This window comes from Stigmatopora argus, chromosome 18, assembly GCF_051989625.1.
Source record: "Stigmatopora argus isolate UIUO_Sarg chromosome 18, RoL_Sarg_1.0, whole genome shotgun sequence".
Classification (NCBI taxonomy): Eukaryota; Metazoa; Chordata; class Actinopteri; order Syngnathiformes; family Syngnathidae; genus Stigmatopora; species Stigmatopora argus.
Window position 1 is genome coordinate 3,932,880 of NC_135404.1, and position 25,352 is coordinate 3,958,231.

At 39.7% G+C, this 25,352-nt stretch overlaps 2 protein-coding genes across 2 annotated transcripts; one reads left to right on the top strand and one right to left on the bottom strand.

The window, feature by feature from the left end:
- Nucleotides 1-199: 199 nt before the first annotated feature.
- On the bottom strand, nucleotides 200-23,872 carry LOC144092520 (myosin heavy chain, skeletal muscle, adult-like). Its single transcript, XM_077625372.1, has 38 exons — nucleotides 23,032-23,872; nucleotides 22,825-22,968; nucleotides 21,757-21,913; nucleotides 21,639-21,666; nucleotides 21,432-21,546; nucleotides 20,809-20,901; nucleotides 19,869-19,932; nucleotides 19,701-19,799; nucleotides 19,508-19,611; nucleotides 18,527-18,665; nucleotides 18,332-18,450; nucleotides 16,758-16,907; nucleotides 16,517-16,687; nucleotides 16,135-16,441; nucleotides 15,986-16,059; nucleotides 15,820-15,907; nucleotides 15,352-15,469; nucleotides 14,802-14,925; nucleotides 14,580-14,716; nucleotides 14,249-14,504; nucleotides 12,927-13,169; nucleotides 12,677-12,853; nucleotides 12,446-12,591; nucleotides 11,934-12,024; nucleotides 11,042-11,431; nucleotides 10,842-10,968; nucleotides 10,403-10,521; nucleotides 5,158-5,354; nucleotides 4,895-5,078; nucleotides 4,614-4,779; nucleotides 4,369-4,493; nucleotides 3,852-4,160; nucleotides 3,560-3,763; nucleotides 3,331-3,456; nucleotides 3,080-3,250; nucleotides 2,089-2,289; nucleotides 1,876-2,007; nucleotides 200-1,549 (listed from the first exon to the last, which is right to left on the bottom strand). The coding sequence occupies exons 1-38, from the start codon at nucleotides 23,227-23,229 to the stop codon at nucleotides 1,532-1,534; spliced, it is 5,811 nt and encodes a 1,936-aa protein (XP_077481498.1). The 5' UTR covers nucleotides 23,230-23,872; the 3' UTR covers nucleotides 200-1,531.
- Nucleotides 6,885-9,253, top strand: LOC144093113 (uncharacterized). Its single transcript, XM_077626426.1, has 2 exons — nucleotides 6,885-8,349; nucleotides 9,210-9,253. The coding sequence occupies exons 1-2, from the start codon at nucleotides 6,885-6,887 to the stop codon at nucleotides 9,251-9,253; spliced, it is 1,509 nt and encodes a 502-aa protein (XP_077482552.1).
- Nucleotides 23,873-25,352: the final 1,480 nt, after the last annotated feature.

Consider the following 25,352-nt stretch of genomic DNA (forward strand, 5'->3'; position numbering starts at 1 on the left):
TTTTATTTTGTGCGCTCCATATGATTTACTGTGCGCAGAGAAGACGAAAGTAGTGCGCAATTGCGGGAACATTGGTTGTGGGCATTAACTGTATATGTATATATATATACCTTGACGTACGAGTGTCCCAACTTACGACACATTTGAGATATGAGGAAAATTCTGAGCAAAATGCAGGGAAGCAGGCAAAGACAGGGGATGAGGCTGCACTAACCAAAACTTTAATTACTAGAGAAGGTTCTAAATAATATCAAGACATAGAAACCAAAGAGCAAAACCAAACCTTGACAGGGAGGATGCAGGGAAACGAGGACTAGGACATGGAGAGAGTACACGTGAACACAGGTTGACTAACATAAGGTGACGCAAGACGATCCGACAAGGAATGACATATACAAAGGGTTTAAATAGACAGACATGGGTTGACGAGACACGCAACCAGGAGATACAACAGAGGCGGGGAAATGGCAGGTGAACTGAATGGGCAATCACAAGGAAAGGTCATACAGAGGAAAACACCCAACAAAACCTGACCAACCCAATGTGTAATATAGATACTGTTTAAAAGATTCAGGTAATCCAGACAATTTTTTTTCATGAAAATTCCCACCATTATCATCACATTAGTTGCAACATGAATAAAAAATATTGTCAAAAGTCAAGACATGGAAAAGGTTAGAAATAATTATTTTTAGTTTAAATGATAATAACCAGATCGCAACTACATTGAGCTGTTGTTAGAGAATCTTGACTATACATACGGGAAACCAGAAGCCCTATTAAGGCAATTACATTTGTAAGAGGGGGTTCTGGAGGCATGTAATTTCTCCAGATGATCTTAACATGTTAGAAGTTACAATTTCAAAGTTCTGCAATGTTGTAATTACGTTAAATTGAGATTTTTTTTTGTTTTGGGGCGAAAGCAACGTTTGGGAGATAAAATTATTATTTCGAAGAAAAATAATTAGTATTTCAAATCTTATCAACGCCTTGACATGATTTAGTTTGCAACTCATTTGATTTATAAAAGTGATATTTCATGGGTGAAACAAAGTGTATATCCTCAATATTCCAGTTTATTCTACAACAATTTCATCAAATCAATTTGTTGTACATGGGCCACATTTAAATGCAAACTATATTTGGGTTAAGGTTTTATTTTTCTGTTATTATTTTTCTATGTTGGGAATTATTCATTTACGTGCAAAAAAATCTACATGGTTGTAATTCAATCATATTCTTTTCCCGACATTTTTGCCAAAGCCATTTTGTTGCAAATCTTGCCATCCCATTACTTTATACCAGAGAGAACACTTTTGTGGCCAGATGTTTGCTTTTTAAAGAGAACCCAAGAGCAAGTAATCGGGTTATTTGAAATCCGGGAAATTGTAAAGTCTTTTTTAAACTGGGTTTATTCTGCTACAGAATATCGCTGCATATAAATGTGGCCATGAAATTAAATTTACATTTCAAATTGTATATAGGTCTAAGTGATCATTGATGATCTTCTTGGTGGAGTTGATCTCAATTGCTACTCTGCCTCAGTAACCTAGGTCAGAAAATGACAAAAAAAGAGAACAAAATATTTAACAGAAATTATCCAAAGAATGTCTTATATTCTGGGATGTACGTAATTGAGTGTGTGACACGGGTTTTATGTATGTGTGCGAGGGGTGGAAACATCTATTAATTGTGGTGAATTCAATTCAGTATGTGTGCTTCAAATCAGGAATACTGTATGGAAACTCATGCATTTGATTTTAAATATCTAAATTTGTATTCATTAAAAATTGACAATAAAAGCACTTGGATGATTTTGTCGCCTGAGACCACTAATAAATATCCTACATTTATAAAATGATTGCATGAATTTACCCTTCCAAATTCTCTGCTTTTGCTTCTCATCTTATTTACTTGACATTCAGCTATATCCGCTCGTTCCTGAGCCTCTTCTAGCTCATGCTGGACTTTCCTCAATTTGGCCATGTGAACATTGGCCAGCTCCTCCTGTGCAAATAATAAGTTAGAAAAAAGCAACATATATTGTCAGTATTATTTATGACCAATGTAGTTCAAACAAGACCTTACCACTTCTTCATTCTGCCGTTTGTATACTTTGACTTTAAGTTGCAGCTTATCAACAAGGTCCTGCAGTCTCAAAACAGTCTTTTTGTCTTCTTCCGTCTGGTATGTGAGCTCTCTGATCCGCCTTTCATATTTACGAATCCCCTTCGTTGCATCTGCAGCTCTTCTTTGTTCAGTCTCCATTTCCCCCTCCAGTTCGCGCACCTAAAACAAATACCCAAATCTACAAATGTATACATTTTCTCTTTAATCTCACCAGACATTGACTGACTGACCTATTCCTGGGTAAAATTACCAACCAGAACTGGAGAGTCCCAGTTCTAATACTACCACTCTTTGTAACAAAAGTACCCGTGTTTGGAACACTATTCCTGGGTAAACTTCACCCCAGAACCGACCTGGAACACTTATTTTACACCAAATACTCAATAATACATCTACCCACATATGAGACACTATCCCTGGGTAAAATACCACTCCAGAACCGAAGAGGCCCAGTTCTAATACTACCACTCTTTGTCACAAAATACCCGTGTTTGGGACACTATTCCCGGGTAAACTTCACCCCAGAACCCACCTGGAACACTTATTTTACACCAAATAGTCAATAATACATCTATCCACATATGAGACACTATTCCTGGGTAAAACTACCAACCAGAACCGACATGGCCCGGTTCTAATACTACCACTCTTTGTTACAAAAGTACTTGTTTTTTTGACACTATTCCTAGGGAAACTTAACCCCAGAACCTAATTGGAACACTTATTTTACACTAAATAGTCTATAATACATCTACCCACACTTGGGACACTATTCCTGGGCAAAATACCCCACCAGAACCGAAGAGGCCCAGTTCTAATACTACTACTCTTTGTAACAAAAGTACCCATGTTTGTGGCACTATTCCTGGGTAAACTTAACCCCAGAACCTACTTGGAACACTTATTTTACACCAAATAGTCTGACACAGTCGCGAACATGTTTGCCTACCCTGGCCTCCATTTTCTGGAGTTGCTTTTTGCCTCCCTTCAATGCAAGACTCTCAGCTTCATCGAGACGATGCTGCAGGTCCTTCACCGAGGTCTCCATGTTTTTCTTCATCCTCTCCAGGTGGCTGCTGGTGTCTTGCTCCTTCTTGAGTTCCTCAGCCATCATGGCTGCCTGCATGGAAACAAAAGAAGGAATGGCAATCTCTATATTTAATGGGTTACAACTAATAGGAAATGAAATGTGATAGTTACATCAGTGATCGCTTTCTTAGCTTTCTCATCAGCATTGCGAGCCTCTTGGATTGTATCCTCCAGCTCACCCTGCAGCTGGCTGACATCTGCATCCAATTTTTTCTTATGGTTGAGAAGACTCGTGTTCTGCATTTCACAGAACCAACAATTATATCCGAAGTTCATTATTTCACAAGCCAAGGTGTGTCAGGTTAATTTATTACTGTACGATACTGGTCATGTCCCTCACTTGTGAATGCAGAAGCCCAGCTCTTTCACTGGCATCTGCCAGTTCCTGCTCAGCTAATTTGCGGGTTCTATCCGATTGTTCAAGTGCTGCCCTCAACTCTTCCACTTCGGCCTGCATCAAAGTGTTCCTTCGTTCTAACATGGCTACCTGCTCCTTCAACTCCTCTTGGCTGTGCAGTGTATTATTCAGGAGAAGGCTTTGCTCCTGTAGAAAGAAAAGTTGAAGTCACTGTTCTAAAAGTCTTTATTTTATTTTTATTGCCTTGCATTGCATTGTTGGGATATCCTTTTACTTTGAGGAGGGCTTGCATGCTCTTCAGCTGCTTCTGGGCCTCAGAAGCCTGTCGGTTGGAGTGGTTCAAGTGCATCTCCAACTCATTGAGGTCAGTCTCCATTTTCTTCCTAATTCGCATGGCATCATTCTTGCTCCGCACTTCACCATCCAAAGCGGATTGCAAGGTGTCCACCATACGCAGGTGGTTGCGTTTCATTTGCTCCATCTCTTCATCCTTCTCAGCCAGCTTGCGATCGACCTCCCCCTTCATTTGAGAAAGTTCAAGCTGGATACGAAGAATTTTGGATTCTTCATGTTCCAGAGAAGCCTAGACAAAATGGTGTTTCAGCATTAATGGTATACATTCCTTCTAATTTTAGTATTTATAGTTTAGTAATACTATTTTAGTATTGTTCAAAATGGATTAACATCTCTGAAATATCTTTAAACTCAACAATTTTCAACGAGAATCTATGCACATTGAGTCTTCCCTCTTCCATTTCCATCTTACAAAAATATCTAAAAGAACCACATACCTCTGCCTCCTCCAGAGCAGTCTGAATGTTTGTCTTTTCAGACTCTGTATGTTTCTTGGTCTTCTCCAACTCATGCATGACTTTTCCATTCTCGCCAAGTTGGTCAGAGAGGTCAGAGATCTCCTCTACAAAGCATATTTGATATCCAAAAGCTTATTAGAGTATGTACAACATATTTACACACTTTAGAAGTGTGTGCGTGCATGTGTGCTGCATTTTTTGCTGCCATACTATAAAATACGTACGTTGTAAATTTGTATTTTCCCGTTTTAGCACGTCAAGGTGTTCCAGCGCTTCCTCGTAGGAGTTTTTGATTTTGAAAAGATCTGTGCTGAGGGTACGGCATTCCCTCTGCGAACTTTCGAGCTCTGCCTGACTTTCTTCAAATTTCTGTCTTGACTCAGACAAAATCTGAACATAATAAAATTTGTTCGTAGCTACAATTTACTAGCCTGCTGGGAAACAGTCAAGTAATGCTCTATAATTCTGATTCAAGAACTACAGATTGATAGGGTGTCCCTCTGACCTTATCAAAGCTTCTCTGCTTTTTATCCAGAAGAGCTGCTTGCACATTGGTTCTTTCCACTTCAGCCATGAAGTCCTCCACTTCTCCTTGGAGCCTCTGCTTTGTCTTCTCCAATGAGGAACACTTGGCATTCCCAGCTTCAATGGCTTCTTCTGCATCTTGCAAGCGTTGAGTGAGCTTTTTCCTGAACAAATGCAACATTTAAAATTTCAGGACTAACTTTCTCTTAACAGAGCATGTACTTGTTTGAGTAGGATGCTAACTTTGCCTCTTCCAGCTCATCATTGCGCTGGATTGCATCAGTCTCATATTTGGTTCTCCATTGTGCCACTTCAGTGTTGGCTTTAGACATTGCTCTTTGGAGTTCAGCTTTGGCCTCCTGCTCCTCTTCAAACTGCTCCCTAAGTAGATCACAGTCATGACGTGCAGATTGGAGAGCGTGGGCCATGGCACTCTTGGCCTTAAAAAAAAAAAGACATTGTAGGTGTGACATGCTAGAGTTTTTGATTTATTAACGATTGCATGTTGAAGATGTACAACTAGTTTGGATTGAGTGTTTATCGGTGTTCGATTGTTGATGCCTTGATCCACATAGCAAGTGTGACATGTTAAAGAGAGTATCGGTATTCGATTATTGATGCCTTGGAGCACATAGCTTGAAACACGGGAGATTTTCCCCATAACAGTAAAGTTGGATTGAGAAACAACAACGGATCACTGTTCTGATTATTTCTCCGTGTTTCAATGTATGCTGGTTGTTGCAGAGGCCGGTTGAGTTTGTGGTTTGCAATATACACTTTAGCGTGTGAGAAAGAAGATAATGTTTAGTAATGTTTATTTACTTTTGAATTGCGAGCGTAAATGTGTGAGTCTCGTGTCATGCACATGGCTATAACATTCAGCACGCTACCTTCGGCCGCCATTATCCTGTACATTGTCTATGACGGTCATAGCAAGGAAGTTATGTTATGAATATTTCATTGTTTGCCCTGTTGGAATGTTGAGAAGGACTTCTCGAAGTTGTAAAAAGAAAAGATAAAACAAGTTATGACCATATGTTGAATGGTTGTAATTGTACATTATGTTTTGGGTTCTAACGTGTTGCTAATATATATATATATATATATATATATATATATATATATATATATATATATACGTATATATATACGTATATATATATATATATATATATATACATATATATATATATATGGGTGTAATTGAATATTTTGTTTTTTTTGTGTTGTAATTGTATATTATGGGTTTTTGTGTTGATAAAGATAACAGTAAAGTTGGATTGAAGAAACAACAACGGATCACTGTTCTGATTATTTCTCCCTGTGTTTTAAGCGTAAATGCAGGGTGCAACATAGGCACGCGCACTAGTGTCATTATTGTTATCGTTTAAATGTATGTATATGTTGCATGTTTTAGGTGATATATTTAAGTGTGTGCTCCTCCTCTACCCCATACAGCCAAAACTGAATACCCTAAATTCCGATGAGTTGTAGTTCAAAGTCTTAAAAAAAACTGAATCATGTGTCTAAACTTGTAAGACCCTAACTGAGTCGTCATCATTTCTGGATCGATAAGTTAAGACCAAATATGATTCCTGTAATATATTGATAATGATAGTTGCCTCGGGTTATGGAAGAGTGTTTAACCACGCCCCTGGAGCCGTGGGGTAGCACAGCGTAACCCGGAAGTAGTAGTGTTGTGTGTCCGGTTTGTGTGTGTGTGTGAGTTGGAGAGTAGGCAATAAAGAGCTACACGTGTTTTACCCTGGGCTCCGCCGTCTATTACTGTTATGGATATATTAACAGTTATATAACCTGCAAAGTTATTACAGTGGCGACGAGGATGGGATCCCTTTCCATGCGGTAGGGATTAAAAGTTTCGGACGAAGAGATTAAGGCGTTACAAGGAGGTAACGTGACTTTGCAGACTAGCATTAGCACGAGTGCTAGGCTAACGGTGGCGCTGCATCATGGCCAGATTCCTGGGAAATCTCGGCGAATACGAGGCAGTTAAAGAAGATTTTGAATCTTACTTGGAACGTTTTGAGCAATGGATGATCATCAACGAAGTGGAGGAAGGTAAAAAAACCAACGTGTTCCTGTCTATAATTGGTGCAGAGGCTTACGGATTGTTAAAACACCTTTGCATACCAGAGAAGCCTAGTAGCCTCTCATATGAGGTGCTAAGTGGAAGATTAGCATCTCATTACAACCCGAAACCGCTGGTGATCGCGGAGCGATTCAAGTTTCAAAAGAGGAATCAGAGAGAGAACGAGTCTGTGTCGGATTATATCGTGGCGTTGAAGCAGCTATCCAGCCACTGCGAATTTGGTCTCCAGTTGGATGAAGCAATGAGAGACAGATTTGTTTGTGGATTGAGAGTGGAAGCTATTCAGAGAAGATTACTCACGGAGCAAGATCTAACATTTAAAAAAACATGTGAACTGTCATTGTCCATGGAGATGGCATCAAAGAGTACGTTGGAGTTCGCTAGCAAAATGGAAGAACCTGCCACATTAAATAAGATTGACCAGGAAAAGACAAGCAAAAGTGCGTGGAAATACCAACCAGCCACCAGCGATTGGAAAAGTAAAACCACAAGTGGAAAATTCGGACCACAGAGAAGAGAAAATCATCAACCCTGTTACAGATGTGGACTAAGCAACCACGCCGCTCATGAATGCAGGTATAAAGGAGAGACATGTTACAAGTGTTCAAAAGTAGGACACATAGCAAGGATGTGTAAAACTAAAAATTGGCAAGGACACACGCAGTATGTAAAAGGAAATAAAAATGAGACAACAGGAAATGCGGATGATGAACTGTGGGAGTCATATCGCTTGAATGCCGTGTATCCCACAAATGCTGTCGGGAATTGGAGGAAGGAAATGACAGTACAGGTCATATTAGAAGGAACTCCTCTCGAGATGCAACTGGACACAGGAGCAGCTGTAACACTGGTTTCAGAAATTGTGTATAAGAAGCATCTCTCTCATCTGCCTTTGGAAGTAAGTAAAGTGCAGCTGTCAACTTTTTCCGGAGAGAACATTCCTTTGAGGGGACAAGTGACGGCCAAGGTAAAATATGGGACCCAGAGTGGGAAGCTACCATTAGTGATCGTAAAAGGTGACAGACCAGCCCTACTTGGCCGTAACTGGCTCCAAAACTTCAAACTGGACTGGGCACGCATCTTCTCCGTTATACCAGCAAGGGGCGGTAACGATGCAGATGAGGAGTATGGTGACTCAAAGCCCAAGAAAGTGTGTGCAGTACCCCGTGAGCAAAAGCACAAGCGCTCCAAGGATTCACAGGATGAAAGTGAGGACTCCGAGGAAAAACTCCCCAAAACCAAAAATGATTCAGCAGATGACTTTGGTAGTGATGACCAAGACAACGACTTTGGAGAGGAAGATGAAGACGGAGGAAGTGACTACAGTATAGAGTACAGAACGTCAGCAGAAAATGCCAACGCACATGCGTTATCTAGACTGCCCGGGAAGGGGAAGGATAACACAGCGGAGGAAAACAGCATCTTCTATTTCTCAGTAGTAGATGAGCTTCCCGTGCAAGCTACAGAGATTGCACAGAGCACTCTCAGAGACCCAGTCCTATGCAAAGTACTGGAGCTGACTCGGTCTGGATGGCCAAGTCAAAACAAGGACGAGAGACTGAAACCATACTTTTTCAGGAAAAATGAACTGTCGGTGGAACAAGGCTGCATATTGTGGGGAATTCGAGTTATCATTCCACCAGCACACCGAGAGCGACTACTGCATGATCTTCACCTAGGACACCCGGGAGGGTGCAGGATGAAGGCCTTGGCCAGGAGCTATTTGTGGTGGCCGCAGTTGGACAGTGACATAGAACATACAGTACAACAATGTGACGCCTGTCAGAGTGTGAGGAAACTACCTGCAACCGCACCTCTACACGTCTGGAAATGGCCGACTAGAGTTTGGCAGAGAATACATATTGACTTTGCAGAGAAAGACCAACACCACTTTTTAGTACTAGTGGACAGTCATTCAAAATGGCTGGAGGTCATCGCCATGGCAACAACCACAGCAGCCAAAATGATTGAGGTGTTGCGGAACATTTTTTCTTCCTACAGGCTTCCTGAGGAGATTGTTTCTGACAACGGACCTCAATTCACTTCGCAGGAGTACAAGACATTCCTGCTGAGCAACGGAATAAAACAAACTTTGGTACCAGCTTACCATCCCGCTTCCAATGGAGCGGCAGAGCGAGCAGTTCAGACAGTGAAAGCATCACTGCTGAAACAAGTACTCGAGGAGAAGAAACAAAAGGTCACAATAACTATGCAGCACAGGCTAGCTAACTTCCTGATAGCATACAGGAGTACACCGCACACTGTTACAGGATGTGCACCAGCGGAACTGTTTTTAAAACGTAAAATCAGGACCAGGTTCAGCTTACTGAAACCAGATCTCGCTCGAGTGGTGGAAGCAAAACAAGAGAAGCAGAAACACTATCATGATAGAACCACCTCCAAGCTGAGACATCTGTCTGAGGGTGACTCAGTTCTGATCCGGAATTTCCGTGGAGGGAAGGAGAGGTGGACAAAAGGAACAGTGGAAAAGAGACTCGGACCAGTCACCTACCTGGTGTGGAATGGTGTGAGCCGACGCTCGATCCACATTGATCATCTGCTGTACAACCAACCGTCCAGACCAGAGACATTGGAGCTTCCGGATGAGCAGCTGGACATCACAAACAAGTACCCTGTGGTGGTTCACGCAGATGTGGGGGGGAAAGGCACACCTGGAGCAGTAGGTGGTAGCCCGTACTCACCTGAAGAGACACGTGTAACATCTTCGCCAGGCTCAGTGGCCTGTGACAAGACAGTTACACCTGACAACCGAGCAGTCAGTTCCCCAGAGGTGTGTGGGCGCAGGTACCCAGTGAGAGATAGAGCACCTCCGAAGCGACTGAATTTGTGATCGGTCAGTTGTGAGGAACGTCGTTCCTAAAATAAAAGAGTTCCTGTTCATACAAAAATGTGAAAAGAGTTCCTGAGATTGAAATGTCAAAGACTGGAATATTGAGTCTAATGGTTGTGTTAGCAGTAATAATTTAGTTACAAGTTGAGAAGTAAAATTATAAAAGTTAATGAGGCAAAGATAATTGTTGGAGTTGAGTGCTAAGTCTAAATAGGAACTTCATAGTTAAAGGGGGAGGAGTGTAATATATTGATAATGATAGTTGCCTCGGGTTATGGAAGAGTGTTTAACCACGCCCCTGGAGCCGTGGGGTAGCACAGCGTAACCCGGAAGTAGTAGTGTTGTGTGTCCGGTTTGTGTGTGTGTGTGTGAGTTGGAGAGTAGGCAATAAAGAGCTACACGTGTTTTACCCTGGGCTCCGCCGTCTATTACTGTTATGGATATATTAACAGTTATATAACCTGCAAAGTTATTACAATTCCTGTATTAACTAAATTTATATTTTAGGAAACATTAAAACAACAAACCTTGGTTTCCTCCTCCAATTGCCTCTTTAGTTCTTCAATTTGTTGGGTGAAGGCAAGTTTGCCCCTAGACATTTGAGAAAGGACTGCTTCTTTCTCCTCCAGAAGGCGAGAAAACTCACCTGCTCAAGAATCAGAAAATATATTTTAAAAAACTTTGTGGAAAAAACAGTTTCTATTCACTTCCAATAGACCAGGTGTAGGTTTTTATTCCACAAAGGGGCTCAGTGGGTCCAGGTCTTTGTTCCAGCCGATGCAGAACAGACAGTTTAACCAATGAGCTTTCTGCTGAAACAAGCATTGCCTGACTGCAATCAACTGAATCTACTTGTAAAATACTGTATTGGTGAAAAAGTGTCTTATTGTTCGGTTGGACTAAAAACCTGCACTCCTTTGTGGATTAATTGCCAAGTCCTGCAAGAGAAAATAGTCAGTACATTACCATTTTCATTTTGGAGTTTTGCTCTTTGTGTGTTTAATTCAGTGATTAAACGAGACTCATCATCATGTTTCGCCTTGTATTCATTTAGTTGATCCTCCATTGAGTGACATAGTTTCTCATATTGAATCTGTTTTTAGTATTGAAATACAAAACTCAGCATTTTATTTTCCGAAAAGCGATTGAATATAAGACAAGATTACCTTTGTTTTTACTGCAGCCTCAATGTTGCCTGACATATCATCAACTTCCATCTTGTACTCGCTCTTCTCTTTCTCCAGCTTTTGTTTGACCCGTTGAAGGTTGTCAATGTGCTCCCCTAGCTCAGCCACACTGTCGGCGTGTTTCTTCCTCAAGGCGGCAGCAATTGCTTCATGATGGAATGTCGACTCCTCAAGGTCCCGTCTCAATTTTTGAAACTCCATTTCTCTCTTTTTATTCATCTCTATCTGAGCTGTGGTGGCCCCTCCAGCCTCCTCCAACCTCTCGCTGATCTCCTCAAGCTCTCTTGCAAGTTCACATCGCTGTTTCTCCACCTTGGCTCGGGCAACGTGCTCTGCTTCAATCTCCTCTTCCAACTCTGCAATACGTGCCTAGGGTAGAAAACAGTTCCATCATTCATTTATTTTCCATACCGCTTATACTCACAAAAGAGTTGCAGGGGGTGCTGGACCCTATCCCGCCTAAGTGTAGGCAACAGGTGTGGGACTCCCTGAGTTAGTGGCTAGTCAATTACTGGGCACAAGGAGACAGACGACCATTCGTGCTCACACTCATATCTAGGGACAATTTAGAGTGTTCAACCATCCTACCAAGCATGATTTGGAATGTGGCAGGGAAACCGAAGTACCCGGAGAAAACCCACACAAACCCGGGGAGAATATGCAAACTCCCCCGCAGGAAGATTCGGACCTGGGATCAAACCTTCTATTGCAGAACTGTGGGGTCGACGCGCTAGCCACTCGTCCACTGGGCCCCCCTTAGAGAACAGTTAATATATGGCCAATGTTTGAACTATGGAATTCTGGAACTGGATGAAATTAACAATTGTACCACTTGGTGGTCCATCTTAACTGTGTCCCGTTTGGAAATTACCTGCAGCTCCTTGATCTTCTTCTGAGACTGCACAGCTATACTCTGCTCATCTAGAATTTTGGATGCATGCTGATTTAATTCAAATTCTTTCCTGAAAGTTAAAAAAAGAAATAAATAGTCCATTTGGTCCCCGGTCGTTTGGTCCCCGGACGTTTGGTCGACCGGACGTTTGGTCGACCGGACGTTTGGTCGACCGGACATTTAGTACGTTTGATATAACGGACATTTGGTTACCGGGTTCGCTCGCTGTCAAATTATGACAGAGTTTACTGTTGATATTTTGATATTCTACCAAACGTCTGTTCTACCAAACGTCTGTTCTACCAAACGTCCGTTCTACCAAACGTCAGGTTGACCAAACGTCAGGTTGACCAAACGTCAGGTTGACCAAACGTCCGGTCAACCAAACATCCGGGGACCAAACGTCCGGGGACCAAAAGTATTTCGACGAAACGTCCGAGTACCGTACATTCATAATGTAATTGTCAAACTGTTAAAATACATATGCATACTTCTTAAGATTCTCCTCCAAGATTTGTTTTTCACTCTCCAAATCCATAATGGCTTCTTGGGCGAGTTTAAAATCTCCTTCAATCTTCCTTTTGCCCCTTTCGACATCCATGCGGTGCTTTTTCTCTTGTTCTAGAGAGCCCTCCAGCTATTTTACCAACAGAAAGATACATCCGCGTTAATATTATAGACCATTTTTGACTTAATGTATATCCTGTAAAATATAGACAGACGTCATCAACTTGTTGCTCTAGCTTGATTTTAGCTTTGCTGAGAGAGTTGACTTTGTCTTCTTCGGCTTGTAGGTCCTCCAGGGTCTGCTGATGTGCATGCTGCAAGGCTGACTTTTCTTTGGATAACTTGGCAATGGTATCATCCAGGGAAGTCATCTCTTCTGTCAAATTTTTTACCTGAGAAATAACAAATAGATTCAGGAAAAAATCCACTTTTACACCAAAGTTACATTGTCTTGTTGATGCAAACCTTGTTTTCAGTTGCATGCTTTTCCTTCTCAACTTTTGCCAGGGTGAGCTCTAGGTCATCAATATCCCTTTTCAGCTCACAACATTCGTCTTCTAGCTTCCTCTTCTTAGCAGTAAGTTCAGCATTTACCTCCTCCTCATCTTCCAGGCGTTCACTCAGTTCTTTGGCTTTTGCCTCTAACATAATCTTGTTCTTGATTAGTCCGTCACATCTTTCTTCTGCATCTGCCAGGGTCTCACCTTCCTAAATTATGAAAGACAACACAACAATATAAAAGGCAGTGGCGGTCCGTACATTTTCTCGTAGCGCCTTCAACGGGCAAAATCCACTTCCTAGCAGCAAAAGACAGCGATGAACGTCGATACGTCCATATAAGTCCATACGCGAAACAGCAAAAATTGCACTAAAATGGGGTAAAATCCACTTCCTAGCAGCATTTATTGATTAAATACAAACACTGGAGCTTTTCAGATATCAGAACTTGGCCCACAATTGAAATATTATTTAGCAATATAGCCATATTTTACTCACCAAAAATCCTTTTTAACTGTACACAATATCCATCCTCCTTTCTTTCTTCCTTCTTTTATATCGCCATCGAAGCTAATGCTGAAAGTCGAGCCTGTCCTGTCGTATTTCTGGCATAGTCTGTCTTGAAAATGGCTTTAAATCAACACAACAATATATTTGCGTGTGCAGTTCGCTCCAAATAGAGTCTGGTAGCTATGGCTAATCACTAGCCAATCATAGTTGGTGAAAGCCATGACATATCCCTAAGCCTGCGACAAGGCAATGACGTATCCCTACGCCTGCGACAATGCATTGTGGTGTTGCCAACTCAAATTCTGATTGGTTAAAGTAACAGTCTTATCGACGCTTGTTTAATGCAGCAGTGCGCGCAGAACTGATTGTGAAGGCCTTGAGGCAGATTTCTGACCCTGGCAACAAATAATGGCTGAAATGTGATTGGTTAAATGCTTCAATATGAAAACACATCTGGAAGCAGTGCAACCAGAGGGAAAAGCAATGAAAGGAAGCTAACAGACAATTTGGAATTATTTAATAAGTATTGATGGCCAAAATATAATATATGATTCAGAAATTTCTTAGGCCAGCAGAGAAGGCCTTGAAGGCCCTGACGGCCCGCCACTGATAAAAGGTAATTATTACCTAGCTGACTCTATCTGCCTGTTTGGTGTTTGACCATCATCACTCTATAAACCAACTGCTGGGCTGATCATGAGAAATAGCAGGCATATATTTTTTACTTATACACCAAATGAATTGAAAGTACAAGTTGTTTACATAATTTCTACACTTACTGTTTGAATCTGCAGACACAAATCATTCTTCTCCTGAACCAAGGAAACCATTTTGGCTTCCAGCTCCTTTCTCTTTGCCTCAGATTTAGCTAAATCTTCTTTACATTTGGCAAATTCTTCCTTCATCATGGCCATTTCTTTCTCTGTTTCAGCACTTCTCAAAATTGGTTTGATCTTGAAGTAAAGTTTCATCCATGGCCAGTGTTTGACATTCATGAAGGAGCGTATGTTGTACTGGATGGTATAAACAGATTCTCTACAAGGGGGTTGAATTCAAGCAATAAAGACAACATTATTATAATTACCAAATTTGACCTATCAGTCTTCTTACCTCCTCTCTGACATTTGCTGGATTTCCTTTCTTCTGAGGAAGCCCCGACACAGGGCTTGAGTAATGGTGATGAGAGAGGCCAGACGCTCATCCCTCATTTCTTCAAGAAGCCCCAATAGACCTGCTTTGAAGAACACCTACAGAAAAACAGAAGGAATGGAATGGGTTGCCCTTTGAGAATGACCAAATTGGAAGGATTACAAAAGTGTCTGCTCTCCTTACCTTTGTATGCCCAAATCTATACTGTGTATGATCCACATCTATAGATCCTAAGAGCTTCTCAGCAGCTTTCTTGTTGTCAATGAATTGTCCTTCTGGGATAACACTGGCATTCAACACTTTGTATCTGCAGAAAATAAAATAGAAAGGAATGGAAATTTCACAAAATGACTGAGAAAAAGCAATTCAAACATCAATTAAGTTTTTTTTCTGATTATTTTTTATTTCATGATCATCTTGGCGGTCCAGTAGACAATGGTTCACGCATCGGCCTCACAGATCTGGGATTGAGGGTTCAAGCCCAGGGCCAGACCTTCCTGTGTGGAGTTTGCATGCGTGGATGTTTTTCGGGTACTCCGGTTTCCTCCCGCATGCCAAAAACATTTATGGTAAGCTGGTTGAACACTCCAAATTCCCAGTTAAAATGAATCTGAACATCTATTGTTTTCCATGGCAGGCAATGAATTAACACCATAATTTTCAATGATCAAACAATTCAATATTATCACTCCATTATTAAAAAAAAATCATTTAATTGTATTTATTTTTTTACCTTTGCTTGAAATCCCCATACAAAATCCGACTGGGAAAGCCTTTTCTGCAGATCCTTATTCCTTCCAGCACACCATTACATCGTAGCTGATGTATCACCAGATGGTGTTCCATAATTCCTAATTGAGAACAACTGTCATAAAATATTCATATTTTCTATACACGTACATATACTTCCACAAAATGATAGGACAAATTTCCATTTAACATCCCAAATCGATGGTAAGGGAGATCGAGGATTTGAAGTTTAAATTCAAACCAAAATATGCCCCAATAATGTATTTTCTCTTTTGACTGAGCGGTTTATCTACCTTTCAATTTTAAAAATCTCTTTATTCATCATAATATTTCACATTCAAAAAACACAAAATGTGTAACTTGATTGAATCTTTTTAGAGTCTTTGACTTGTTGAGCCAACTTTCTACTCTATTAAAAAAAACATTACATCAAATGATGTGACAGAAATACCTGGAGTTTTAGTTTCATTTGGAATGAGACATCTAACAAAATGTGGATGGGTACTCTTGAGATTTGTCATGAGCTTCCCAAGGTTTTCCTGTTGGACGTAATCATTGTCATTGTACTATTGCCACCATCCCAACTATAAATGTATAGTGTATCAAAACGATATTACCCTGAAGAGGGCTGAAACTGTCTGGAAAGATGAACCCTTCTTTTTGGCAGACTTCTTTGTTCCAGCTGAGTTTTCTGTAAATAAAGGTCTGATCAGAACACCATAACCTAGTAAATAAAATATTTAAAACAAATTATGCATGGTCTTACCATCTGTTGAAGAATAACTGCTGTACAGAAATGCCAAGAGTTTTAGGCTTGCTTTCTGGAAGAGCTGGACTACAGTTTCATTGAGCGGATCTTTGTTCTTGTCTAACCAACCCGTAATGCTATAATCCACAGTGCCAGCATAATGCACCAGAGAGAAGTGAGCCTCAGCTTTGCCTTTGACAGGCTTTGGCTTCTGAAAGTTGTTTGATTTTCCAAGATGTTGATCATACAGCTTGTTTTTAAAGGTGCTATCTGAGGCCTTAGGGAACATGCATTCCTCTTCAAGGATAGAAAGGATCCCCATTGGCTGGGATGGACAAAGAATAAGAATACATACTTTATTTCTACTTTCTGTATAAAGAGGTGATTATTTGTAGTCAACCTTTTCAATGAGCTCGATACAAGCAGCCAGATCCATCCCAAAGTCAATGAACTCCCACTCGATGCCCTCTTTCTTATACTCCTCTTGTTCCAACACAAACATGTGATGGTTGAAAAACTGTTGCAGTTTTTCATTAGTGAAATTAATACAGAGCTGCTCCAGACTGTTATACTGAAAGAAAGAAAAAACTTTCATATACAGGGTTCCATTATGACGACAGTAAATTTGAATGAAAACGTACGTCAAAAATCTCAAAGCCAGCAATGTCCAAGACTCCAATAAAGAATTGACGGGGCTGTTTGGTGTCCAGCATCTGATTGATGCGAAGGACCATCCACAGAAACATCTTCTCGTAGACTGATTTGGCTAATGCACCGATGGAATTGTAGACCTGCACAATCATATATAGTACAATATTATTTGAACAAAAAATAAATAGGACATAGTTATCATGGTATGCTACTGTGTAATGTCAATAGTAATTATGAGGATACCAACGTATGAGCTGTTGTATATGTTCAGGAGGGGTACAGAGTACATTCCCAAATGTTTGCATTGTTAGGTTTTAAGATAAGAAACTATAGCTTTCTATTTTGCTAATTAAAAATTACACAATGATCAATATTTTATTGGTGACATGCCACGAACATACAACACTAAAAATGTTATTAATGTATTTACGGTAGCACAACGTTCAGCAAAAATTCCAAATATAGATTCCCTCAAAAATATAAAAAATATATACTATATATATATATATATATATATATATATATATATATATATATATATATATATATATATATATAGTATATATATCATATAATATTACTAATGATATATATAAAACAAACAATCACCAACTAATCGATGAAGGAAGATTTTGACCTTTCTACTATGTTTAATAGTTTTCTAGACTTCCCAGAATATTACGAAAAATTATATGAAATACAGAGGCAATCTCTCCATTTATTATCACTACAAAATTATTTTTAAGGTAATTTTTTTTAGTTGTTATCAAAGAGGACTCAAACTTGTCTCTTTGGGGCCAATTATATCCCACGTGCATTCCGCTCATCACTGATTGCAACTAATATTTCCATTAGCCATTCATTCACTTTCAACACTGCTTTCCCTGTTGCTATCATGGGATGCTGGATCTTATCCCATCTGAATTTGGGTTTAAGGCAGATTACACCCTAAACCAAGGGTGTCATACTCGGGTTGGTTCGCGGGCCGACTTGATTTCACGTGGGCCGGACCATTTCAGATATAATATTTAGATTTTTTTTAATAAATGGATTAAAAGAACTGGATTAAAAGCCCTGAATATTCAGTTTTTATAGATCTAAAACAATGTTTATTTTAGCTTTTTTTTAAATATATTTTTCGATTTTACAAAATGATTTTCGAACTAAAAACACAGAAAAAAATGATTAAAAAAATACAATTATTGATTTAAAAGGGGGAAAATCAGGAAATTTAATATACATCTATACTCTTCATTTTAATTTGATCCTAAAACAGAAAGTCGGCACTCACTATTTACTTTCCCGGGCCACACAAAATGATGTGGCGGGCCAGATTTGGCCCCCGGGCCGCCACTTTGACACATGTGCCCTAAACAGTTTGCCAATCAGTTGAAGAGCACACACTGAGACAGACAATCATTGGTATTTACAATCATTCCGCCACTGAGTGGTAACGGATCTCACGCCGCCTGCACTGAAAGCGAATGTACCACACGTTGCCAATATTTCATCTTGTTTGCTACAGTATCACATTGTATTGTTATGGTAATGTTAATATATATACCTGTTGCACAGTCTGCCCTTTAGTTACATACTCATTTCCCACTTTCACCCTGGGGTAACACAGTGCTTTCAATAGGTCTGCAGAGTTCAAACCCATCAGGTAAGCTGCTTTGTCAGCCACTATTGACAATTAAACACAAAAATGAGAGATCATTTATAGTGTACAAATTCATTGAATTGAGGTGATACGAATTACCTTCTGTCCCATCTGGTTCTGCCTGCTCTTCTCTCTGCTTCTGCTTAAACTTCATGTTCCCGTAATGCATCGCAGCACCTGTTAGTTTGTAAATGCCGATCCGTTCATCTCCACTGAAGCCAAGAGTGTCAATGGCACTCTAAAAAACAATGTGGAAAAGTGTTTTAGTGTGCATGTCAATTCATTCAGCCATTCATTCATTTTCTGAACCGTTTTTTCCTCACAAGGGTCGCATGGGGTGCTGGAGCCTATCCCAGCTATCTACGGGGACCAGACGGGGGACACCCTAAAACGATGGCCAGCCAATCGCAGGACACAATGAGACGGACAACCATTCACACTCACACTCATACATAGAGGGAATTTAGAGTGTTCAACCAGCATACCATGTATATGTTTTTGAGAAGTCGGAGGAAACTGGAGTGCCCAGAGAAAACCCAAGCAACCCCGGGAGAACATGCAAACTCCACACAGTGAGGACCAATGTTCCCTCTAAGCTGCGCGCATGCACAATTGCACACTACTCTCATCTTCTCTGCGCACAGCAAATCATATGGAGCGCACAAAATAAAATCCCATTTTTTTTATTTTTTTTTATTTATTTGTTTATTTATTTATTTATTTTAGCTGTGAGGCCGACGCGCGAACGACTCATCCTTTGGGCCGCCCATTCATAGATATTAATCATTACATTTTATTATTACTAAATCATTTATGTGTAGTAGACATGCACCTGCTTATGGCAAGTGTGATACTGGTGTGTGCCCATAGCGAGCAATGATGATGTTGCTCACACCGGTACTCAGTGTGCTCAGGGAGGTTGTCTTTCTGCCCAGACAAACAAAAAATTAGAGGGAACATTGGTGAGGACCGACCTTGGTTTGAAACCTGGACCCCAGAACTGTGAAGCCGAGGCACTAACCACTCAGTCGCTGTGCATGTCAATTACCATCTGATATTTTGTTTGAAATGTTGACTTACATCCGTAGCCATCAGCTCCTCACTATCATCAATGCTTGCTACACTGATTTCCCCCTGGCTGAGAAACGGGAAGTCGTACGGGTTGGTTGTAATAAGCAGAGCCTCTAGAAGGAGATTCCAGGATATATTTGCATAAGACTAGTATTAGCATTTTTCAACAGTAACCCCATGTTTATAACCAGTAAATTGTTACCTATGAGCTCAGGCTTTTTGTTGGACATGATCTGGTAAAAAATATGGTAGCTCCTCTCTGCTGACAGCTGGAACGTAACTCTGGATTTTTCCAACAAATCTAACAAATATGAGGGAATCATTCATAAGCAACAGGCTGAAACATGCAAATATCTTTCATTTCACTTACACGTTTCGATATCCGCGGAGGCCAACTTCCCTGTTGTACCAAAATGAATTCTTATGAATTTGCCCTGTAAGTTGAAAAATATATGGTGTAAATTAAAAAAAGGTATACATGTTTTTACTAACCCAAATAAACAAGAGCTGAATTTTAAAAAAATCTGCTTTATAAGCATAATATTATTCCTTAAAATTGAGTGAAATTGACCTGCACCATACTACTCATACCATTCATTTATTTTGCATACCACTTATCCTCACAAGGATCGCAGGGAGGGCTGGAGACTATCCTAGCCAACTACGGGCAGGAGAAACACCAAATTGGTACTAGCCAACTCCAGGGCACACTCCTAACATCAATTTTTAGTATATTTCCTTAATAATGTTGATAGAATGAGATGAATCATAGTTGTTCTACTGCAGTTAAAAAAAATATTCCACTGAATTTTATTTTACTTGACCAAATTAGGCTCAGGTTATGGTATTTTTCACATAAAGCGCAGTAAATAACCAAATAAATAATAAAAATTACACCACAAGCTGGTCACTAGCCAATCGCAGGGTAAAAATAGACAAACGACTATTTAGATGTACATTCACACCTATGTGCAATTTAAAAATAAATAAGTTCTAAATTAACCTAACATGAGTAGATCACCTCGAGAAAATCAACTAAACCCCTCACACAGACTTGGTAGAGTTATAAAATCAAGAACATATTGAATGCCATGTCGAAATTCTAATCAGTACTTCACTGTGATGCTCACAAAAACATACTATAAACTATCCTGTAGTGTTATGCTAAAGAAGTAGGAAAGGAAAAGACATTTTTTGTCATCCCGCTGCTAGTGAAGAAATTTTAACGGAGGGTTGCCTTCTAGTGTTCTAAATAGTGTCAAAGTTTTAATAATATTGAATTATTGAGGGAGTATTATGGCTTTACTCACAAAACGTGAAGAGTTATCATTTCTGAGAGTCTTGGCATTTCCAAAAGCCTCAAGCAGAGGGTTAGCAGAGATTATCTGGTCTTCCAGGTTTCCCTTCAACATCAAGAACAAACAAAATACATGCTCAAAACCATCATTTATCAGGGGAAAAAAATAATGTTTGTTCAGCAATTAATATGGAATTATTCAAGAGAGAGGGCCATTTTAAACCATTAACTTTTGATTCACCGCACCGCTTATCCTCACAACGGTCACGGAGGATGCTGGAGCCTATCCTAGCCAACTATTGGCAGCAGGCAGGGGACTCTCACACCTAGGGGCAATTTAAAGTGTTCAACTAGCCTGCCATGCATGTTTTGGATGTCACCCAGAGGAAGGTCAGAACCCACTGAGGATGGAACCCTCGACCTCAGAACTGTGAGGCAGATGTGCTAACCACTCTCTATCGTGCTGCATTATTTAAAACCATCGGACAATAAATTGTGAAACTATCATACCCACACAGAGTCTGACTAAAAGAATCAATCTGTGTTTAAATTGAGATATACCAAGATTTACAGAGAATTTTGCCTGAAAACAGCTAAATTAAAGGTTATTTAACTCAGAAAATCATTTAACTCTACCTGTAACTTGCCCATGGAGCTGGAGTCTTTCTTTTTATCACCAGAGGCTGCAATTGTTGCAAAGTACTGAATGACGCGCTTTGTGTTGACAGTCTTCCCCGCACCAGATTCTCCACTGCATTATAGAAAAACAAAAAACAAATAATATCATTATTGTGTAGTTTTAGTTCCTCAAAGAAATTTCCTTTTAATAAACAGGCAACTCACGTGATAAGGATGGACTGGTTTTCTCTATCTGAAATAAATAGCAGCACAAGTTCATTTTAAATTACAGTTCCTGGAAGAACTTGAAAAACATTGACTAGTATTAATGTAGACTGTTTACCAGTGAGCATGAACTGATAAGCATTGTCAGAGATGGAGAAGATATGTGGTGGTGCCTCTTGGCGCTTTTTGCCTCTGTAGGCCACCACAACCTCTTGGTTATATACTGGGAGCCATTTGTAAGGATTCACAGTAACACAGAATAGTCCTGAATATGTCTGAAAGCACATCACATACCCAATATTTTTGTATGCTACGGTGATAAAAAATAAATAAAAAATGAGTATAATCGTTTAATAAATGCCTTACATAAAGTGGTAGAATTAGAAGTCGAGACAACTTATCTATTCAAGTGTATCTGAGCTTTAAAATATTTTTGTATTTATTCTAAATGACTTAGATATTCAAGTTACTGCATTCATGTGGAAGAATCCATTAACCATGAAGCCGAGAACGTTTTTAAATATTTAAGATTCAATTTTATTTTATTTGATTACAATCAAGTAGTTCACACATATTTGTTTTAATTTAATATACATATTAAGTGATTCTACTGTTCTTTAGGCATCCCTTAAAGGGACTCGCAGCACATGCATTTTTTTAGCCCAGTTGTCTTCAAGTGTTATGTTATGTTGGTTTGAAGGATCAATTATTGGGGTTAGAAATGTATTTTCAGTTTAATAGTTTCAACTATTATACAGAACAATCTAGATCTGTTCTTCTAATTGGGATTTTAAAAATGCCTATGGTCCCTGTATATTTAGGTTGTTTCCTTTTCATTACCTTAATTTCCAACTTTAGATTTGCAACAAAAAATCCCAGAACTACAGTTAATGACGTTATTATTTAACATATACTGCTTAAATTTCAAAACATTAAAACAAACTATGCTATATTTGTTTTAAAGGATAAACGCATGATAAGGGACTATTGCCCCTACCCCTCAAGAGAAAATGTTGGTATGACAAGCAGATAGTGTCTCTTACTGTAAGGTTTCAAAGTTAATTTTGAAGCAATTTAAGGAGTTCTGTAAGTAGTTAGAGCTACTCGTTCTATAGTAAAAAATTAAATACCCAGTAGACCAAAATTTAGCATTTTTTACATTGGAAAAATTGGATGCAATGCTCACATAAATCATCCATGCTGCATAACGCTCTTTGAGGTTGTACAGCACAGCAGCCTCATTGAGGTGGGTCATCATGGCCATGTCCTCAATTTTATCAAACTTGGGTGGATTCATGGGGAACACATCATCATCTGTCACTGTAACAACCTGTAAGGTTAAGAACAGTTAACACACTCAATTTGAACCTCACACTTCATCTTGCGATTTTACCTTCCCAACATCAGTTTTCACTGTCACTTGTCCCTTTTCTTTGCTCTGTATCGTGCCTTTAACAAAGAGCTCCTTTGGATCCACCACATACACAGCGGTTTTGGCATCAAAGACACGATTTTGGGCCTCAATCCGTTCACGTTCAGGCCGCCTCAGGTAGGGTGCAGCCTCCCCAAAAACAGCCATATCAGCATCCATTTTCACTTTGGCAGCTTACTCTAAGAATGGCATGGCAAAATTGTTATTCTGCCAAAAATAACTAGTTGAACTACTAGAAACACTGTCATGAAGTGTAACGAGATATAAGACACAACAACCAACAACAATTACCAGTCATACATACCCACCAGCAGAAGTCTCAGCTGTAAAATATAAACGACATCGGTGTTAAAGCCTTTTATAACAACTCCAACACCTATATTTAGGGCAAAGCTATGTGGCGGGTAGATGAGCGATTACTTTGGCATGTGATTTAATGGGGGTATCACTGAGCTTTTGTTATAAACCCAAGGCACGGAGTAGCTGGGATTAAGGATGAAAAAAATGAATGTCAAAGGATGGTGACCTGTACAAGTGATACAAAGCTTGAAACAATTAAGGCTCCATTGAAGATGATTTAGCCTTGGCAACAAACATAACACACACAAAAGCTGCAGTTGTCCTCTTTCAATCATGCGGTATATTGTGTGTGAATTTCAGAAAGCAATGTCAAAAGAGCTTTAGCGTAATGCTTCGCCATAGACCCAGACAGTCTTGTTTGGGGGTGACTGGCCTGACAGGGTTCAGCGTCAAATTATGTGTCACTAAAACATCATAACTCAGAGGCACTGTTGGAACGGTACACGGTCGATTGGTCGCCGGTCTTTTGGTCGCCGATCTTTTGGTCGCCGGTCTTTTGGTCGCCCAGAAGGTTATTGATAATTACCATTTGAATCGTTGCTCAAATTTCCTAAATACAAACTGCAAATTACTATTTAGTCATACTTAATGCCCTAGTAATTATTAGGCTAAAGAAAAGCTCCAAATTTCACGGACTTTTATTGTTTTTTGTTGGAGAACTTGTTAAGACCCTGACTGACGTAGCTTCTTAAAGGGACAACGCATGTACATACAAACTCTTATACACTCACACATCGGCTCAGTGAAACTGCTCATGGCCATTGTTGGCTTTTATTGATGCGTAGACCGTGTTGTTTTACCTTGTTTTGTTGCCGGTATTTTGGTCGTCGGTCTTTTGGTCGCCGGTCTTTTGGTCGCCCGTTATCGCGGTCGGAGCGACCAAAAGACCGCGACCAAAAGACCGTGACCAAAAGACCGGCGACCAAAAGACCGGCGACCAAAAGACAGCGACCAAAAGACCGGCGACCAATCGACCGCACACGGTTGTAACAGTTGGAATGAAAGCCCGCACCCACTGCAGCCCTTTCTGGAATAATTTGCCCACCCGCGCTCTGCAGTGACCACTTTACATTGTACCAAAGTGTCGTTTCTTCATTATCATCCCATGAAAAAAATATAATTTAATATAATTTTTTAAAAATGCAGAAAAAAGAGGGGTGTCGTGATTTGACTGATAATCAGTACATTGATACAGTTGTCACTGATTATGGAATGGACATCAACTCAACTTCAGATCAGGTCATTTGAGTTCAGTTCCCACTCATTGATGGTCTAAATGTATAAGTATGAATGTGTAAGGATATGTGGTGTTCAAAATGAATGAATTATTTTACTGCTATAACATTTTTTTCTTTCATTTCTTTGATTGCATTGCATACACCTACATCAGATCTCATTTAGGCTATTTATACAACCTGGAATGGTTGCTATCAGATATTAATATGATATACTTGTTTTACCATCAGAAATTTTGAAATAGACTCCAATGCAAAAAAAACTTACCACATTTAAACATTATGCTGTAATCTTTTTGAGTTTATTGCCTTCGGTCAGTATGTCACTTTATGCAAACATGAAAACATTTGTATATAATTAACTGCATTATGGGCTTTCACCAGTATAGACAGAGTATTAATATAGTCTTTGAAGTGATGTATTTAAACTGTCACTCAATTTAAAATCCCCTGTCAGGGTCATGTAGGAGAAAATTAGATGATTGTAAACTGACAACAAAGGTGTTAAATCATGAACAAGCAGGCTATGAACCTTCAGCTTACATTGTTTCCATCTTAAGTATGGGGCCACATAGAGAGTTCATCCAGTTACATATTCTTGGGAGACTGTCATCAAGTGGACAGCGCTCCCCAGTGTAACAGCAAGTGGATTATATCCTTTCTGTTATTTGGGCCTTGTTTTAACAG

Bases quoted from the DNA above. Each gene is read 5' to 3' on its own strand.
- LOC144093113 (XM_077626426.1), top strand. From the start codon at position 6,885: ATGGCCAGATTCCTGGGAAATCTCGGCGAATACGAGGCAGTTAAAGAA. The intron at 8,350-9,209 runs GTATAGAGTACA...GTACTCGAGGAG, and splicing joins AGACGGAGGAAGTGACTACA to AAGAAACAAAAGGTCACAAT.
- LOC144092520 (XM_077625372.1), bottom strand. From the start codon at position 23,229: ATGGATGCTGATATGGCTGTTTTTGGGGAGGCTGCACCCTACCTGAGG. The intron at 21,914-22,824 runs GTGAGCATTGCA...ATGTGCTTTCAG, and splicing joins ATGCAGCATGGATGATTTAT to ACATATTCAGGACTATTCTG. The intron at 11,432-11,933 runs GTAATTTCCAAA...TTTCTACCCTAG, and splicing joins AGAAGATCAAGGAGCTGCAG to GCACGTATTGCAGAGTTGGA.